We start from the raw sequence: 19608 nt of genomic DNA on the forward strand, positions 1-19608 counted from the left end.
TGGAGCTATTACCAGCAAAGGGATGTACTAATGATTCCACCAAAATAAAAAAGATTCAAGATATTGTGACGTACACGTCACGTGAGGCTAGAGAGAGAGCTATACTGCAAACTAGGTCTGCCTCCTCAATAGTCGGCAACCTATCTTTATAGGAACGATACCAGTTACATGCCAAGAACTTGCCTACATGTCCGCCCACACCAGGTGGTCGGACACCCACACCACAATATAAACACAAATTTGTGTCTAATGGTCAGGTCCAACATCATTGTGTGTGCACACGCATGGGCATGTGCAGCGCATCCACACGTCGTATTTACTCACAATCGAAAAATGCACTCAACTACAACCAACCACCCTAGTGCACCCCGCAATCAGCTTGTCTATGTACAAAGAGTGTTGGTAAATAATAAGAATCTGCAAGGCTGACTAGGAAGTCATGGTGGCACTTGGCATGTGCGTGAAGTCATCTGTGACTATCCGTACATATTGAAGCAATATTACCTGCTTCTGAAAACGGCTACCTGCCATCAAGTCTAAACCTTTAGCAGGAAAATGAAACACAAAATAGAACTAAAACCTCTTCACATCAGCCTTGCTCTAATAGTGCAATAGCTTGTCTTATGTGTAGACAAAAAACTCCATGGATATCACGATTCTGCAAGGCCGACTAGGAAGCTTCAGTAAATGCATTTCCATAATCTGATCATCAGCTCCATTATGCAAAGTTTTAAACACTACACAGCCCCACTAAGCTACCAACCTAAGATAAAACCCGGGATGAAACAAACTAATTTTTCCTGCTCAAAAACAAAAACCGTCGTTGCATGAATTTACAGACTCGATACACCACTATGATAGAGAAGCAACGATGAAGGGAAGAATTCCCCTGTTTTCGTCTACTCTTCTGTGGACATAATATAGAATCTGTCAAAAAAACAGTAGCCATGAATATCAAATCCAAGGTAAAACAGTGATTCATTTCACATAGTAAAAGAGGTTGCCAGCTTGCTCAAAATGACCGTTCTAATAATGAGCTGTTGAAAAGCCATAGCTTGTACCAGTCCATTTGGATTGATAAGCAAATAGAGGTATGACTTCCAAACCATAGCTTGTACATGAGTCCCTTCCATAATTGGGATGACCACCAGAACTCCTACCTGCTTTTGTAGAAAGAGAGTCACTTAGCTTGCATTCCATGGGTTCCTTTGGTTACAAGGAGGTGCTGGAGAGGCATATAACCTTAGACGTACAACGCTTTTTGTAAGCTTACACGTACAAATTCTGTTTGCTCTTTCACGTCACGGAAGGCCCGATTCTTCTACTCAAAATCCTCCTAAACACCTTACATAAAATCATCTTTTAAAATATAACACAATAGAATCTCGATCTTCAAGAAGCCCAATTGACTGAATGGCGAGGACCCCCACCAGAAACGCCATATGCACCGAGAGGATCTGAATCCACCCAGTAATCCATCAAGGGTCTGTGTTCAAGTTCCTTATCATGCTCAAGCACAAACTCCGGCACATGTAAGTGCCCCTTCTTAATGTAATCCCAAGCAAACTCCACACGGCTTACGTAAATTAACTTGTGGTATAGCCTGATTCAATGAGCGCGCTTGTTAGCTATTATCCACCTCGGACTTCAGAAAACTAATTCGCTAAGAGGAAAGCCAATACAATGTGCTATAATGCAAAGAAAATAAAGAGTCATCGGAAGTTGGAACATACTTGTACCCAGGCCAATTGTTGCCAAACTAGCAAAAGAGGTCTCAGACAGTAGAACAATACAAAGTGGCATGCTCACACCAGTCAAACGATGGATTAGTAAGAATCTTTGCAGCATGTATGTATGTTTTCAGTCCAGGCCATAAAGGGATTGGCACGTTGAAGAGAGAGAGAGAGAGAGAGAGAGAGAGAGAGAGAGAGGAGATTAACATCTCTTCAGAGACCAATGCGGTTTACAAGACCAAACTAGTTCATACAATGGAACATTGAAATGTTTTCCTTCAAAAAACCTAGAAGAAGCCTAAAGCTACAGGCTAAAAAATGCATGTATAAAAGTACATCCATGGTCACAAATATACAAGTGTCACGGGTTCTCTTTCAACAAAGTATCTCTCTCCACGAAAGATGTATCTCTATATGATGAAAATGCCTTGTCATCTTCCTTCTTTGACGCTGAATCATAGCTCTGATTGTCTGCAGTGATGGTCTCTCAGTCTCCTCCCAAGTGGGCATGGCATCTCCATTCAGTGTGACTGTAGGTGGTGGGAAGAGGCCTTAGCCACGCGCTTGTTCACAGTCAGATTACATAGTCGGATCTGGCATTTACCAGCTATAATTACCACAGTAACTGTAACAGTGTACAGTCAATCAAAATCCAGTCCGGGTATTTATAAATAGGACCCGCTACTTCATTTTGAGGGGCTATCACCCCGTAGTTTACAGCGAGTCCTTGGAATCATTGAGTTGTTGTCATTTGGCTATGTTGCATTAACACCTGGTGCCCAGTTCCAATTCTTGTGTCGAGCTTCTGTCTTTGAAATTTCATTTCAGTCTGTATCTGATTTTCGTACTTGTCTAAAGTCTGAATCTGATTCTCCATCTGATCTGATATCTAACTCTAAATCTTCAACCTGGAATAGCTGTCAGCAGTGACCAACTCATTCCATTTTGGCAATCACGATGGTGAGCTCAAGCTCTTGACAGGAACCTATCTCCCAGTTGGAATTTGGAGTTATCTGAACATTCGCAATGGCGCACGAACGTGCAGGAAGAGGCAGGAGACCTACTACAGTTTTCGCAGAGGAACAGGACCATATCAACATAGTGGTTGAAGAATCGGAGCACGGCTTTGATGGGGAGCCCAATTTCAAGAATGAGGAGACGGACGCCAACCTTGACCGGAGAGATACTGATGGGCTTGGGGGCTCCCAGCATTCTGCTCAGTCAAGGAGAAGGCATTCAGAGAGGGCTGAAAGACACTCTCGATCCCAGGGGTCTCGCAAGGCAGACAAAAGGGCAAAGCAAAGGTTCAGACGGATGGTAGTGATGGTAGGAGACGAAGCAGGAAATCGGTACATCGGAAGTCAGATAAGAAGAATGATGTGGACACCGTCAATACAACAACAAATGGGATGCTGACACGAATCACTGAAGTAAACACAGGCACAGAGAGAAGAAGTATAATCGTAAAGAAAGTCCAGACACATAGAGCGAGAATCAAATTATCACAAGTCCAGACATGGGGAATGCTCCAATGATGAATTGCCTTTCTGATATTCAAGGGTGGGAAGAAGGACGAACCAGATGTTCATATACAAGCATTTGAGCAGTATGCAAAATTGAAAAACATTGATGAGGATGAATGGGAGAATACTTCCCATAGACACTGAAGGATGCAGCAAGTAGTACTACCACTATCCAGCTTGCAATTTGTGGACATAAAGCAAATTGATAAAGGCATTCCGTCTGGAATACACTGACAACAGGGGAGGAAGATATGCTATGTGAACTGAACGAAATCAAACAAGGCAAGCTTTCGGTCAATGTTACAGGCTTGACACTCCAAGCGAGAAATCAATAGCAACACACGAACGGAAACTTCAAAATCACTGAACTTTAAGAGAGAGAGAGAGAGAGAGAGAGAGAGAGAGAGAGAGAGAGAGAGAGAAGAAGAAGAAGAAGATTGTTTTAACGGATTAGGAAACTATCCCAAGAGACCTTAAAAATCTATCCGACGAGAAGAGTTGAACTCAAGACCTGTTATTCAAGAGGGAAATGGCATAACCAATCTACCACACTTGGTGATAAAAAGGTTATAGCATTTTCCTCTTTTATTAGCGCTCACACACAGCACTTTAACATTGTAGGAAACTAGAGAGAGAGAGAGAGAGAGAGAGAGAGAGAGAGAGAGAGAGAGAGAGAGTCGACAAGACACGGCGGAGTTGCACGCCCAGAAGCACTAGCCCCAAAGATTGGTGCCCCTTTCGGTATTTCTTTATTATTGCTCACAGCAAAGTACAACTCCCAAGGGTCCTCTACTCTCAGACTCTGCATCCAAATACTTTGCAGAGTGAGAGGCCCAAGGGCTCTTTTAGACTTACAAGGGATGCCCAAAAGCAGAGCCCCAAAAGCATCAGGTTCAAAAGCACTTCACCCAAAAGCAACTGCTCTCAAAAGCATCTCATAACGGAAAGAGCAAGAGGACGAGAGAGCTTGAATGAGAGTGCGCTCAAGCTCTCTGCCAAAACGATGGTGTTCCAATTCTCTGCGCACCTTCTTCCTCGTTGCAAAGATTTCTTATCTCCTTAGCTCCACAAAAACTCATCGACTTATCCACCACTCCAAATAATTAAAAAAATTGAAGACCAAGCCCGCTTCATGCAACCGGTCTCCTAAAAATCAAGACCTTGCTCTGATACCAATGTTACACGGACATAATGCCGCTACAGGCAGGAGAGGGTCCGGTCTGTTGTTCACCACCCAGCCATGAGAAGAATAAGGCTTGCCTCTCATTCCCGGACCTTTTATAGTGTGGCTTGCCTGTCCACATAGGTCCGGCCGCCTGGGCACTACGACCGCGCGGTCTATCCCTGAGCCTCCCCTTCCCGACTCTTCGTCGGAAGGCGGTCGACCAGGATGCAACCGTTACAAGCTACGTGACAAGAAGCTTGTGGTCAGAGGACTTCTTCCAAGAGAGGAGCCCTCAAAGGAGCTGTTGCTTCACCGGATTCGGACCAAGGTCCCACAGACAGGCGGCCCATGGAGCCCTTCCGCCCGTTGGATTTTCACAAAGCTGCGCAGAGTAGGCCTGAGCAAGATATGGGAGGATCGCTTTGCTGCGAGCTTGCTTCGATCTTGGAAGCAACTACGGGGTGGCCTTGAGCAACATCAACCCACATGCATAGAGGAGCGTTTGAGGTAGCCACTTGTTTGGAACCCTTTGATTAGCACACAGCAAGGCCACATGGTTGGTAGTCCCAGGCCTCATGTCTCTTTGGGTCCCATGGCAGAGGGTCCAGCCTGCTCATTTGGGACTGGCTACAGTTTAAAGTACTTTCTGAGGAGACTCAGAGGATTCAAATGCGAGACATGAGGGGTGTACAGAGATGTGTTAGGATATTATAGAGGCCATACCTGCAGAGTGGTACACCCCTATGGAGATGCCGACAGCTTCGTGTTGGATGGGGGCTTTCACGTGTATGGAGATCCTCATCTCAATTAGGGCTTCTCAGACACAGGATCCTACACGTTCTTCGAGGTTTAGAGGAATGGTCGTCTCCACAGTCACTGTTGAGACACATGAGGTGACCGAGTGCTACTTCCGGTGAATCAGAGTTGTGGGCATTAGCGGGAGAACTTGTGTCATAGACCCCGACCTGTCAGATCTTGAGTCAAGACATTGGCGGCTCTGTGCTTGGGACAGCCCGCCCCTAGGCGAGTACAGCGGGAATAAGGGAGTGCTTTTGGCAAGATCCCTTTACTCCAGCAGATCACCTGGGAGTTTCCTATTGACCGGCAAGGCGTACAAGTGGTGGATAAGGCGTACAAGTGGTGGATGATTTGACCACTCGTCCTGCCACTTGGGTAGAGTTTGAAACAATGTTTTCGAAAAGAGTTCTTGCCAAGCAATGAGGAAGAGCAAAACTAGGAGTTATGGGACAAGTTCTCGATGCAGAACAAGTCCCTAACTCAATATATTTCGGACCACAGAGAGATAGTGCTCAAGCTTAAAGGAATCTGATGCATTCCAGACTTTGCGGGGCGTCAAGAGGGGCCTCACAAATGATTACCTTGAGTACGTTGAGCCTCTTCAACTAAAGGGCTTATCTGGGGGGATCAAGTACGCATAGATATACGATGACATCAAGCGTCGAGGTACGCGAGATGGAGCAGGTAGGGCTGGGAAAAAAGAGAAAAAAGGGTCAAGGTTTATAGGAAAGGGGTTCCGTAGTAAGAGGCAGGGGAAGAGGACTGAACCATAGTTACCAGGGAACGCCCCCTAGCCCCCGTTCCGGCGTTCCGGGGGGTAGTTCCCTTCCCGAACGTTCCGGAACGTCCCAGAATGTCTGACGTTCCGGGTGGCCAATGCAAACCGGAAAGGCCGTTCCGAAACGTTCCGAAACGCCCCCGGACCATTCCGGAATGCCCCTGGAACGGCCAACGGCTACAAACAAATTTGGCAAAAATTGAAAAAATTGAAGTAAATGTTTGGGCTTCTTTTGAAAGTGTGCAAGGCCTCAAGGACTCATAAAATGCACCCCCCTCCCCCTTTCTCTTCACAAGCTAATCCTCAAGGCTCAAGCTCTCTCCCTCTCACTCTCAAGATCTCTCCCTCTCAAGACTCACTCTCTCAAGGCTCAAGGCTTCAAGCCTTCAAGCTCTCTTCCTCTCCCTCCCACTCTCTCAAATCTCTCCCTCTCCATCTCACTCTCTCTCTCTCTCTCTCTCTCTCTCTCTCTCTCTCTCTCTCTCTCTCTCTCTCATCATCTAGTCATAGCAAGGTTGAATGGTCTTCAAAACGAGTTTTTTGTGAGTATTAGAGTGAAAGCACTCTAATACTCCTTGTATTTAAACACAAGGAGCTAAAAATTGCACTATTTGGGTGTTTTTATACCTCTCGTTCCGCGACGTTCCCGTTCCGGACCCCTAGCCGTTCCCCCGTTCCGCGGGGATCCCGTTGCCGTTCCCGTTCCGCGTTCCGGGTAACTATGGACTGAACACGGCGGTCAAGGTGGTCGTTGGACTAAAAAACCGTAGCCATTTTGAAAAAAAACAAGAGTCTGAATTGCAGAAAAAAGAGAGCTATGTTAAAACACGAAAGGAAAATCGTTGCTTTAGCTGCAATGAAGTAGGACACTCCAAAGCCGAATGCCCAAAGCTCAAAGCTAGCACAAGTGGCAATGAGCCTAAAAGAGATGATAAATCCTCTAGGCAGTTGCACACGGTACAGACGCTTCTTCTCAGTTCCGGAGAGTTCAGAAAGGTGACAATGTGCCACTGTGACGAGCGCCATGCTTATTGGTGACACGGTTGTGGCAGCCTAGCGTAGGTCCGCATGACATGGTGCGCATGTATGATACCATAGGTGGCCGTAAAGTCACCGTTTCATAGATGATGGAGCTAGCCATAACTTCTTAAACTACTCGTTGATTAATAAGTTAAGGTTGCCAGAGACAGTGAGTGATCATGAGTACATTGTTGGCTTGGCCAATGGTTATGATAAAGAAGGTATGGAATACCATAGTCTTGGGGGTTCCATTAGCCATGCAGGACTACAAGGCTACGCTTAACTTTCCCGTTATGCATTTGGCTAGCGCAGACGTGTGCCTAGACAGGGAGTGGCTGTATAGCCTGGACCCTAGTCTAGTGAGGAGCTATTTGCACAACACGCTACAATTTGAGCATGGTGGTAGGATCATCACCCTACAGGGTGACCGTAGACTGTAGTGTTCTCTCTACCCCTCTCATCTCTTCCATGGAGCTTCACAGATTAGCCCGCAAAGGCCAGATAGCAAAGGTATATGCTTGTTATCTGTAATGAAAATGGAAAATGATTTATGTATTGCAGGTGACAAGTGGAAAAGTCTAAGGGTGATGTAATGAAAATGGCCTATGAACTTTGAGAGTAGCGGAATTAGGAAATTAGGTGAAGCACTTTTGAGAGATTACTTTGTGAGCATAGCGGGTGAACTTAATTGATAGTAGCAACATAAACATGGTACTTAGTTAACTTGGCATGAACAATACTTTTGCAAGAGAGAGAGAGAGTTTAGAGAACATGACAATAGTTGAGGACCGGATTCATATGGAGCCGGTCCCCCCTCCAATAGGCATTTGTATAATAGTTTCTTCCATCAAGAGAGACTTGGTACAATACAATCTTTGTGTTCCTTGTGACCTACGTAATGCAATGAAGATGGAAAGCTTCATGCATCACAAGCATAACATAAACTTGTAGAAAGCATTAACTATCCCAAGCCTTAGTCCCAAGGCCTCAAACACCTTCGAAGGTGGAGAGAGCTAGCGGGGAATGAGGGTAGGGAAGAGAAAGAAGAAATATTCCATAGGAGAAAGAACTAGTTCCTCACGTATCATCACTCTTCTTGCTAGCATACATAATAGCATAGTAATGAAGATGGAGAAGATGGCAAGCTTACACATTGAAGAGTGGCTCTTGGTTGGATTTGCATTCCATAGCCAAGAGTGTTGGTGTAGGCTCTTACTTCTCACAAGCTTGGAGAAGGAGGTGAAGTTCCTCAACTTTCACCAAGTGAGAATGCCGTTGCAAATGAGTGTGTGTGTGGAGTATATCCCCCTAGCACCCCCCCCCCCCCCTCCTTGCTTTGGGCAAGTGGTGACTTTTCTACACGTTGCAAGCTCATTGGACCCCTCTCCCCCTAGCCAATCACATGTAACATGCAGTCAAGTACATGGGTAGTCTTTTGACAAGTGTCCTCCTTACCCCTTAGAGAGAGAGAGCTTGAAAATATCTAGATATTTGTTGGATGGAAGTAGAAGCTCATTGGACCCCTCTTCAGCCCAACCAATAGCATTCAAGCACACCATGTGGTTAAGCTTAGTGAGTTTGACATGTGTCTCATGTGCCCCTTTAGAAAAGGGATGCCCTTTGGGTGAGTGGAAGGTTAGGTCAAAGATTCCCCTAACTTTGGGACTTTTATGCATAGGAAGCTTCTCAAGCAACTTCCTCATTAAGTGTGTAGGGTCTCTTTTTGACTCAAGCATCTTACCCCCATGCATAGGAAGCTTCTCAAGCAACTTCCTCATTAAGTGTGTAGGTCTCTTTTTGACTCAAGCATCTTACCCCCCATGCATAGGAAGCTTCTCAAGCAACTTCCTCATTAAGTGTGACAAGTACCTCAAGTACCTTAGTCATCAAGCATGACAAACACCTTAGGTGGAGTTCCCACCTCAAGCTCAGCCCTAGCTTGCCTAAGATCAAAGGCAAGTTTAGGTCGGATTCCCACCTCAAGCACAGTCCTAGTTTGCTTAAGGTCAAAGACAAGTTTAGATTGGGTTCCAACCTCAAGCTCAGCCCTAGCTTGCTTAAGGTCAAAGGACTTTTAACACTAACCATTGGAGGTCTTTAATGAAGCTAACCCTAAGGTCTTTTAAGCTCTATTAGTTAACCTTGCTCTTTGACAAACCATCTCTCATTTGGGCCCCTTTACCATTGGCCCCATATTGAGATAGATCCGTAAGCACATGTCTATATTGAACCCTTGTTCCCGTTCATTATCCCACATTAAAGATCAGTTTAATATGAGAAAATCATTTGGGTTGGTTAGATATTAGATATTTAATGAAAGGTGATGCAAAAGGATGGCATTATTTAAATGCTCTTTATGAGCTAAGGCCATTTAAGTCCGGCCGGCCAATGTGTAATCATTTTTTAGTATTGAAAGAATCGATAAATAAATACGTGCAAGAGGGAAATGCTCACTCTTGCACGGGGGGAGATTGCACCCAGTGCTTGTGTCTTTCTCCTCTCCTCTCCTCTTTTCTCTCTCTCGCCGTGCCGGTGTAGCACTCCACTCTAGGAGGTGCACCTGCATGTGCTCTCTCGCTCTCTGTTCGTTTATAGCTTTGATTACGTGCTTGTGGACATGTCAGGTATGCAGATCTGTCAATTTATGGATTGTATTATGTTATTCTTGATATTTGTAGGGCTCTCTGCGCCTCCGCTTGTAGCAGTGGTATCAAAGCGCAGGTCATTGCTCTTGGTCAGTTGTGGATCATAGCAACAAAGGCCTCTATGTATGACAGAATATGAAGTTAGGTTGTGCTTTTCACGGTTCTTGCAATTTTTCTTTTGTTTAGGCTCTATCGGCGAGATCCAACGGTAAGCTAGAGTGATAAGAGGTATATCTTACATCCAAAAGGAATGGGAATTGGAAACTAATTCTGGAGTCGAAGGCAAGAGCTCAAACAATGTACTAGTATTTCCCAACCATGGGGCGAGTGAAACCCAATATTAGGAGAGAGATCTTGTTATTGAGAAATCTTAACGCATGTATTAAACAGTTCGTACATGTTTCTTTTCTAGAGTATGTACTTATCCCTTAAATCAATAGGCTAAATAATCTCTTGTTAAAGATGGGAATATAAATGACCCAACTGCTATGGTCGAAGCTACCGGAGAGTTTGCTTAGCTTCAACCACAATATGCATTAGAGCTTTGGATGTATTTTAAGAGGAAGAAGAAGCTAAAATAATAATAATAATAAATTATTTAGTGAGATTAATATGTAGACTTAGCAGTGGGAGAGTGAAAGGAGGAGATAGGGATGATGTAGCATATTAATTAAAAGAAAACAGAATTCTAGCATCATACAAACATCTCCTTGACAACCTCGAGGATTTTTCGGATTAATCTTGAACTCAAGACTTGATACTCGAGCGGTACTCAAACAACCAACTTACCATACTTGGGTAATTCATTATCCTTGGAACAATCTTAGGAGACCTCAAGGAATCTGTAAGGTGCAACGGAATGAACGTTAAACTTTGCTCAAGATGAGTGCTGCGAACTATGCTAAAGGTTCCTTTTACTTACGAAAGGGAGAGCCTTCCGTTCCTTTAGTGAGAGAGTGCAATGGACACAAACAAAGTGATGAACACTATGAATAAAGGTACTGAGACTGAGAGATAGAGAGAGAAGAATACAACACAAGAAAAGCCATCAAACCCTCCTCCGAAGGCCCCACTCTCTATGGCGAGAGCGGTCTACTTATGATTGCACAAATCTCTACAATGCTTGGACTTGCCGACAATGTCGACGACGATGAGACGGGCTGAAATCTAAAAACTGTAAGGACTGAAATCTGCAAATCTTTATCTGCTGAATTCTGACTCTATGTCGGTGACGATGTCGATCGCGACGATGCAACGACGATGCGCAGAAAACGCAAATGCTGAAATCTGCATTTTTCGGGCTAAATCTGTAAACTTCATCGGCTCTGACCCTGCGGCGAGACCCTCACTGCTAAAACTAAAAACGCTGATGCTTCTTGGTGTTCCGTCGCGGTGAATCTGCAAAACGCTATGCTGATGCAAAAACGCTAGGGCTGAAATCTGTCTTATTGCTACTGCCGGTTGTCCTGCAAATGCAAAACACTAGGCTTCTTGATTTGTCTTGTTGCTGCCGGGGCAAATCTGCTTTGCAACAAACGCCAAGCTACCTGTAGATGAAAACGCTAGGTCCTTGCAGATGCAAAAACGCTAGCCCTGCTGATGTGGGGGGTCTTGCCAAGAAGGTGCATGTTGAACACATTGGTTCCTGCTGCCTCTTCTAACAGAAAGTGCTAGCTTTGGTTTGCTTATATACGAACTTAGCAAAATTGCCCTACCTACTTTTCAACAAAAGTCACTTAAAAATAATAAGTGAAAAATGTCAAAAATAGGGAAAATAGGTTTAATGCACTATAAAAATGCTCGTGATGGGTTCTGATGGAAATCTGATGATCATGCTGTGTGCAACCAGAGGATATGCATCTACTCTAAGTGACTAGTCATGCACGGTCTGGGAACAGACTCACAAAAGTGCCAGATCACTTCTTATTCTAGACTGACTTGACTGACTGAACCCTGGTCATGCTGTAGCTTGTCCACGGACACATAGGGTTGGATGTGTCACGTGACATCCCCTCCTTTTCAAAGTGAAGTACTGGTACCGAACTGTATGGCGTCGAGGGAGATCGCCAACAATTGCCGGAATCCTAGAAAGGACTCTTTGCCGGCCCACTTTGATGCGTGGGTCATGCGATACTTGAACTTCATAAAGGTCTGCAAAGCTTGCTTCTTTGGGCCGCGCCGAAAGCGACACAAAGTCTTTTGTGGCTCCTTCGATGCTTCAACTTCGTCTAGAGTCATGCTTCCTCCTCCTTCCAGAATCTCCATGGCTGAAAATTCCTGAAACCACTTCCAACACAAAAACATGAACATACTTATTCCATGTAAAGTGACTGAAAAAAATCTTGTCTTCCTCAAAGACTGTGCATGGAATGTAGATAAACAAAGAGATGGAGTGCCAAACCGTTCACCATACACACGCAAACAATGAGATCTAATCTTGTCGTGCTGATCTAAATCAATCAACTGTGGCAAAACACAAGGGAAATGCCCATGCTTGGTGCTCATACTTTCATGTGCTCTCTCTACAACTGTGTCATACCAAGGAAGAGACATGGAATGTGACTTCCTTGAATGCATACTTTTCAGCTTTTCATGAATAATCCGCATACATCCGTGCTCATTCATGAGTGAAACGTGCTCAACGTACACTATGTCATGCCTAGGAAAAGGGATCACATAAAGACGCTGACTAAAATACAGGAAACGATCATGAATGAAACACTCGATCATTGTGTGCTGACGAATCATTCGAACACATAGTACTTCCTGTAAGGGGTCTTTGGACCTAGGCTCAAGAGCCAAGATCGCTTCTTCATGATTGATCGAATCTTCCTGTGGGGGTTCTGTGGACCTCGACTCGAAAGCCAAAATCGGTTCTTCGTGATTGATCGTCTCTGCAATGAGGTTAGCTTCACTAGAGAAAGTATCAACTAAACCATGATTTTTGTGAACAATCACATCATCTTCATGCAAATCATCATGCTTGTGAGAAATCACATCTTGATCATCATGCAAATCATCATGCTTATTATCATGCAAATCTTGTGTGTCATGCTTGGGAGAAGAAGAGACTAAGAGAGTCTCCTTTTCTCGAATCTCTTCAATCTTTGCCTGCACACTAGAAATGAGAGAGGAAGAATGAACAACATTCTTTCGATCCAAGTCTGTTTTTCTTTCTACGTCCTTGTGATCAAATTCTTTGGCCTCCAAGCGTGATTGCTCGCGCTCACGCTCCATGGCTTCCATTCTTGCTTCGTGCCACGTTGTCATCATGTCCATCATCATCTTGCACCAAGCCTCCATAGGATCTGGTACAATCCTTGGCGTAGATGGGGAAGGGAGAGAGTCAGAAAAACCTCCTGGTGGGGAAAATTCTTCTTCACCTCTCTCATGCTCATCACCTCCAAGCGAAGTATCCATTCTGCTTCGAGTGATGACCATCCGCTGAAGTCGTGGGTTCCGAACTTCACGAGGAACTTGGGTTCTTGGGGGTCTTGGTGCTTGGGGTTCTTGAGGGTCTTGAGGTTCTTGAGGTTCTTCTTTCGCTTGCAATCTCTCTTAGAGAAGGATCTTCTCTTCACCCGAGTTCTGCTCTTTTCCGTGGGCGCACCCCTTGGCGGCCTTCCGCTCACACCAAGGTTGCTTTTTTCCACCTCGAGTCGATAGGCCGGCCGCTAAGTGCACGGTCCGCTCTCAAAGAGTGAAAAGAGACACAAGGAGAGGCTGGACAAGCCCTTCTTTCTTGGGATTCCTATCACTCTTCAAAAACACGATTACGCCCTAGAAGTCTTGAGTTACGTGCAACCGCAACAAGCAAAAAAATTCTTGTGGTTCTTTCCTTGAGTGATACGGAACACTGCCAAAGCTCTGATACCAATGTAAGGTGGAGCGGAATGAATGTTGAACTTTGCTCAAGATGAGTGCTCCGAACTGTGCTCAAGGTTCCTTTTACTTACAATAGGAAGAGCCTTCCATTCCTTTAGTAAGAGAGTGCAATGGACACAAACAAAGTCATGAACACTGTGAATGAAGGTACTGAGACTGAGAGAGAGAGAGAGAAGAATACGACACCAGAAAAGCTATCAAACCCTCCTCTGAAGGCCCCACTCTCTATGGCGAGAGCGGTCTACTTATGATTGCACAAATCTCTACAATGCTTGGACTTGCCGACGATGAGGACGACGACAAGACGGGCTGAAATCTGAAAACTCTAAGGGCTGAACTCTACAAATCTTTATCTGCTGAATTCTGACTCTATGTCGATGACGATGTCGATCGCAACGATGCGACGACAATGCGTTGAAAATGCAGATGCTGAAATCTGCGTTTTCCGGGCTGAATCTGTAAACTTTGCCGGATCTGATCGTGCAGTGAGGATCTGCTGCGGGAAGGTGAGATCTGCGAGGTTCGGGGGTTCTACTGCGATGTCTGACTGCTGAAAACTGAAAACGCTGATGCTTCTTGTGTTCCGTCGCGGTGAATCTGCAAAACGCTATGCTGATGCAAAAACGCTAGGGCTGAAATCTGTCTTATTGCTGCCGGTTGTCATGCAAATGCAAAACGCTAGGCTTCTTGATTTTTCTTGCTGTTGTCGAGGCGGATCTGCTATGCAACAAACGCCAGGCTTCCTGTAGATGAAAACGCTAGGTCCTTGCAGATGCAAAAACGCTAGCCCTGCTGATGTGGGGGGTCTTGCCAAGAAGGTGCCTGTTGAACACACTGGTTCCTGCTGCCTCTTCTAACAAAAAGTGCTAGCTTTGGTTTGCTTATATACAAACTTAGCAAAATTGCCCTACCTACTTTCCAACAAAAGTCACTTAAAAATAATAAGTGAAAAATGTCAAAAAAAGGAAAAATAGGTTTAGTGCACTGTAAAAATGCTCCTGATGGGTTCTGATAGAAATCTGATGATCATGCTGTGTGCAACCAAAGGATATGCATCTACTCTAAGTGACTGGTCATGCACGGTCTGCGAACAGACTCACAAAAGTGCCAGATCACTTCCTATTCTAGATTGACTTGACTGACTAAACCCTGGTCATGTTGTAGCTTGTCCACGGACACATAGGGTTGGATGTGTCACGTGAAAGAATCATCGGAAGAGTGTAGGCTAGACCCAATTCTAGAGATAATCGAAAAAAAAAAATCACGTGCGATACCACCGTGCGAAACTCCAAAGGTGAAGGATGTCTTTGAAAAAGGGGGGGGGAGGGAGGTAACATTTGCAGACGAGTCAACGGCGCTATTTGTTGGTGATCGGCTCTGGCGGTGGGAGGCGGAGCATGCTTAATAACAATAGTGGTCGCCGTTGCCTCAGGCTCTTGAGCTCTCTTATCACATGGGCCACGTGACAAATGTCGCGACTCAATTTCCCTAGCATGCAGCGGCGACTCAAAAGAAGACATCAACACACAACGACATGGTAGGACAACACACGATGGCAACTCGATTTGCTACAGCTACACACTCCCAACCACCACTACCACTGTTCGTGGCGACCAGACTGGACCCTTCCTACTCATTGTTGACGAACGCCTGCCATGAACTCCATAATCTTTCTCCTAGCCGACTTTTTGGGGTACTTTCCAGCTAAGCAGTGTTAGGGGCTCACGACCCTAACAAGTATTAATACGAGAAACAGGCAGTCTGAAGGAAAACGAAGCAGAAGACTGCACATATAATCACAGAACTACAGAGTAGATGAAAAAGAAACACCATAATGAAGGTAAGAAAGTAATGCATTCACTGTATATTCATCATCACCATTGAACTACAGAGCAAGAACAGCAATACGACTACAGGAAACTGCCAAAACTACATGTCGGTTACATTCGAAAAACTGTTACACGCCATATGACCATTCAAATGTTTAAAAACTACCTAGGCATAAAGTCCTTGTGGAAACAAACCCCTAAGGCTTAAAGCTAAGACCTTAGTTACAATCAAAAAGTAAGTGCCCTGACATGTCAGACACTCGTGGACAAGCTACAGCATAACAGGGTTCGGTCAATTCAGTCAATCTAGATTAGAAGTGATCTGGCACTTTTGTGAGTCTATTCATAGACTGTGCATGCCCAGACACTTAGATTAGATGCGTATCCTCTAGTTGCACACAGCATGATCATAAGCATTCCCATCAGAATCCTTCAGGGAAATTTTTCAGTGCATTTAGCCTATTTTACCTATTTTTGACATTTTTCACTTATTATTTTTAAGTGACTTTGTTGGAAAGTAGGTAGGGCAAATTGAGTAAGTTTGTATATAAGCAAACCTAGACTAGCACTAAATGGCAGAAGAGGCAACAAGAGCCAAGCTCAACAGGCAACTTCTCAAGCAAGACCTTGGCGGTTCTCCCCTCAAAGCAAGACTCGGCATTAGCGTTTTCTTCATCAGCATCCAACGTAGCGTTTCTGCATCAAGGAATCATCACCAAGCAAGTCCCAGCCCTTGGCGTTTTTGCAACAAGTAGTCACCGCATCAGATCCTTATGCACAACGTTTTCAGCATTAGTATCATCGCCGGCAAATCTGTAATATCAGCGTTTTCAGCCTTTGCCGTCGCCAACAGTACCCCATGCCTAGCGTTTTTTATCATAGCAAGAGCAGCCTCTGTTTTCAGCTTTTGGACAATTTCAGCAAGTGATTTTCAGCCGCTTTTCATAGCCGATTCGACCCCGACACAGCAGCAGATTTTCAGCCTTAAAAGACAGCAAGATCAGCGTTTTTCCTAGCGTTTTCAAGCAAGGCAGAATTCAGCCATCACCGTTTTTGGACAGCAGATAAAAGATTGCAGATTTCAGCCCTTAGGTCGGTCTCGTCGTCCCCGTCGTCATCGCCGACATAGCCTAGACTTGCATCATTCACATGCATTCCAATTGTACCAGTTTGTGCAATCATAAGTAGACCACTCTCGCCGACGAGAGTGGGGCCTTCGGAGGAGGGTTTTACAAACGTCTCTGGTCTCGTATCTCTCTTCTCTCTCTATCTCTTAGTCTCATACACTTGCACGCACAGTGTCCATTCACTTTGTTTGTGATCATAGCACACTCTCATTAAGAACGGAAGGCTCTACCTTCCGTAAGAACAAAAGGAACCTTGAGCACAGTTCGGAGCACTCATCTTGAGCAACGCGCAAACATTCATTCCGCTGCACCTAACATTGGTATCAAAGCTTTGGCAGTGTTCTATATCACTCAAGGAAAGAACCACAGGATTTTTTTTGCTTGTTGAGGTCGCACAAACCCAAGTTCACTTGGGCGTGTCGATTCCTAATCGTGTTTTTGAAGAGTGACAGGAATCCCAAGAAAGAAGGGCTTGTCCAGCATCCCCTTGTGCCTCTTTTCACTCATTGAGAGCGGACCGTGCACTTAGCGGCCGGCCAATCGACGTGAGGTGGAAAAAAGCAACCTTGGTGTGAGCGCAAGGCCGCCAAGGGGTGCGTCCGCGAAAAAGAGCAGAACTCGGGTGAAGAGAAGATCCTTCTCTAGCACAGATTGCAAGCGAAAGAAGAACCTCAAGAACTCAAGAACCTCAAGAACTCGAGACCCCCAAGAAGCCAAGTTCCTCGTGAACTTAAGAAGCCAAGACCACAAGAACCCACGACTTCAGTGGATGGTCATCACTCAAAGCGGAATGGATACTTCGCTTGGAGGTGATGAGCATGACAGAGGCGAAGAAGAATTTTTCCCACCGGGAGGTTTTTCCGACCCTCCCCCTTCCCCATCTACGTCAAGGATTGCACTAACTCCTATGGAGGAGTTGAATCAGATGTTTATGAAAAGGAAGTTAGAACGCGAAGCAAGACATGCAGAAAGAATGGCAGAAATGGAACGCAGACACGCAGAAAGAAGAGCAGAAAGAAGAGCCGAAAGAAAGGCAGCCAAAGCAAGACAAGAACAGAGCAACTGACACAACAAAGAGTTCTAGCGACTCTTTTCTCAAGTTCAGACACAGATGCAAGAGATTTGGGGAAAAGAGACTCTCTCAGTCTCTTCTTCTCCAAAGCATGACATACATGATTTGCATGATAATTTGAATGACAATGATTTGCATGATGATTTGCATGATGAGCATGATGATTTGCATGATCAAGATGTGATTTCTCACGAGCATGATGATTTGCATGATCAAGATGTGATTTCTCACAAGCATGATGATTTGCATGAAGAAGATATGGTTGTTCACAAGAAGGATGAGTTAGTGAATGCTTTTTCTAGCGAAGCTAATATCGTTGCAGATTCGATCAATCACGAAGGATCGATCTTGGCTCTCGAGCCTCGGTCCAAAGAACCCCTTTAGAAAGAACCGATCTTGGCTCACGAGCCTAGGTCCAAAGAACCCGTACAGGAAGTACTATGTGTTCGCATGATTGATACGTACGCATTGTTCGAGTGTTTCATTCGTGATCGTTTCCTGTATTTTAGTCAGCGTCTTTATGTGATCCCTTTACCTATGCATGACATATTGTACGTTGAGCACGTTTCACTCATGAATGAGCACGAATGAAGGCGGATTGTTCATGAAAAGCTGAAAAGTATGCATTCAAGGAAGTCACAATCCATGTCTCTTCCTTGGCACGACACAGTTGTAGAAAGAGCACATGAAAGTATGAGCACCAAGCATGGGCATTTCCGTTGTGAATTGCCACAGTTGATTGCTTTAGATCATCAAGACAAGATTCGATCTCATTGTTTACGTGTGTGTGGTGAACGGTTTGGCACTCCGTCTCTTTGTTCATCTACATTGCATGCACAGTCTTTGAGGAAGACAGAGATTTTTTCCACTCACTTTACATGGAATAGGTATGTTCATGGTTTTGTGTTGGAAATGGTTTCAGGAATTTTCAGCCATGGAGATTCTTGAAGAAGAAAGAAGCATGACTCTAGACGAAGTTGAAGCATCGAAGGAGCCACAGAAGAATTTGTGTCGCTTTCGGCGCGGCCCAAAGAAGCAAGCGTTGCAGACCTTTATGAAGTTCAAGTATCGCACGACGCACACATCAGAGTGGGCCGGCAAAGAGTACCTTCCAAGATTCCGGATGCTATTCGCTATCTCCCTCGACGCCATACAGTTCGGTACCAGTACCTCACTTTGAAAAGGAGGGGATCTCACGTGACACATCCAACCCTATGTGTCCGTGGACAAGCTACAGCATAACAGGGTTCAGTCAGTCCAGTCAGTCTAGATTAGAAGTGATCTGGCACTTTTGTGAGTCTATTCGTAGACCGTGCATGCCCAGACACTTAGATTAGATGCATATCCTCTGGTTGCACATAGCATGATCATAAGCATTCCCATCAAAATCCATCACAATCCTTCAAGGGAATTTTTCAGTGCATTTAGCCTATTTTACTTATTTTTGACATTTTTCACTTATTGTTTTTAAGTGACTTTGTTAAAAAGTAGGTAGGGCAAATTGAGTAAGTTTGTATATAAGCAAACCTAAACTAGCACTAAATGGAAGAAGAGGCAACAGGAGCCAAGCTCAACAGGCAACTTCTCAAGCAAGACCTTGGCGGTTCTCCCCTCCAAGCAAGACTCAACATTAGCGTTTTCTTCATCAGCATCCAACCTAGAGTTTCTGCAACAAGGCATCATCACCAAGCAAGTCCCAGGCCTAGGCGTTTCTGCAACAAGTAGTCACCGTAGCAGATCCTTATGCACAGCATTTTCAGCATTAGTATCATCGCCGGCAAATCTGCAACATCAGCGTTTTCAGCCTTTGCCATCGCCAACAGTCCCCCATGCCTAGCGTTTTTTATCATAGCAAGAGCAGCCTCTGTTTTCAGCTTTTGGACAATTTCAGCAAGTGATTTTCAGCCGCTTTTCATAGCCGATTCGACCCCGACATAGCAGCAGATTTTCAGCCTTAAAAGACAGCAAGATCACGTTTTTCCTAGCGTTTTCAAGCAGGGCAGAATTCAGCCATCAGCATTTTTGGACAGCAG

At 44.9% G+C, this 19608-nt stretch overlaps 1 protein-coding gene across 1 annotated transcript in view; it reads right to left on the bottom strand.

Moving 5' to 3' along the window:
- Positions 1-954: 954 nt before the first annotated feature.
- The window catches only part of LOC147440863 (uncharacterized), a 63370-nt gene continuing 44716 nt past the window's right edge, over positions 955-19608 (bottom strand). Inside the window, exon 3 of the mRNA XM_086482667.1 lies at positions 955-1603. Within this exon, the coding sequence (XP_086338793.1) occupies positions 1393-1603 (211 nt within the window). The 3' untranslated portion in view covers positions 955-1392. The remainder of the gene's footprint in view (positions 1604-19608) is intronic.

Source organism: Adiantum capillus-veneris, chromosome 15 (genome assembly GCF_014529385.1).
Source record: "Adiantum capillus-veneris isolate H3 chromosome 15, ASM1452938v2, whole genome shotgun sequence".
In the NCBI taxonomy this organism is placed as follows: domain Eukaryota; kingdom Viridiplantae; phylum Streptophyta; class Polypodiopsida; order Polypodiales; family Pteridaceae; genus Adiantum; species Adiantum capillus-veneris.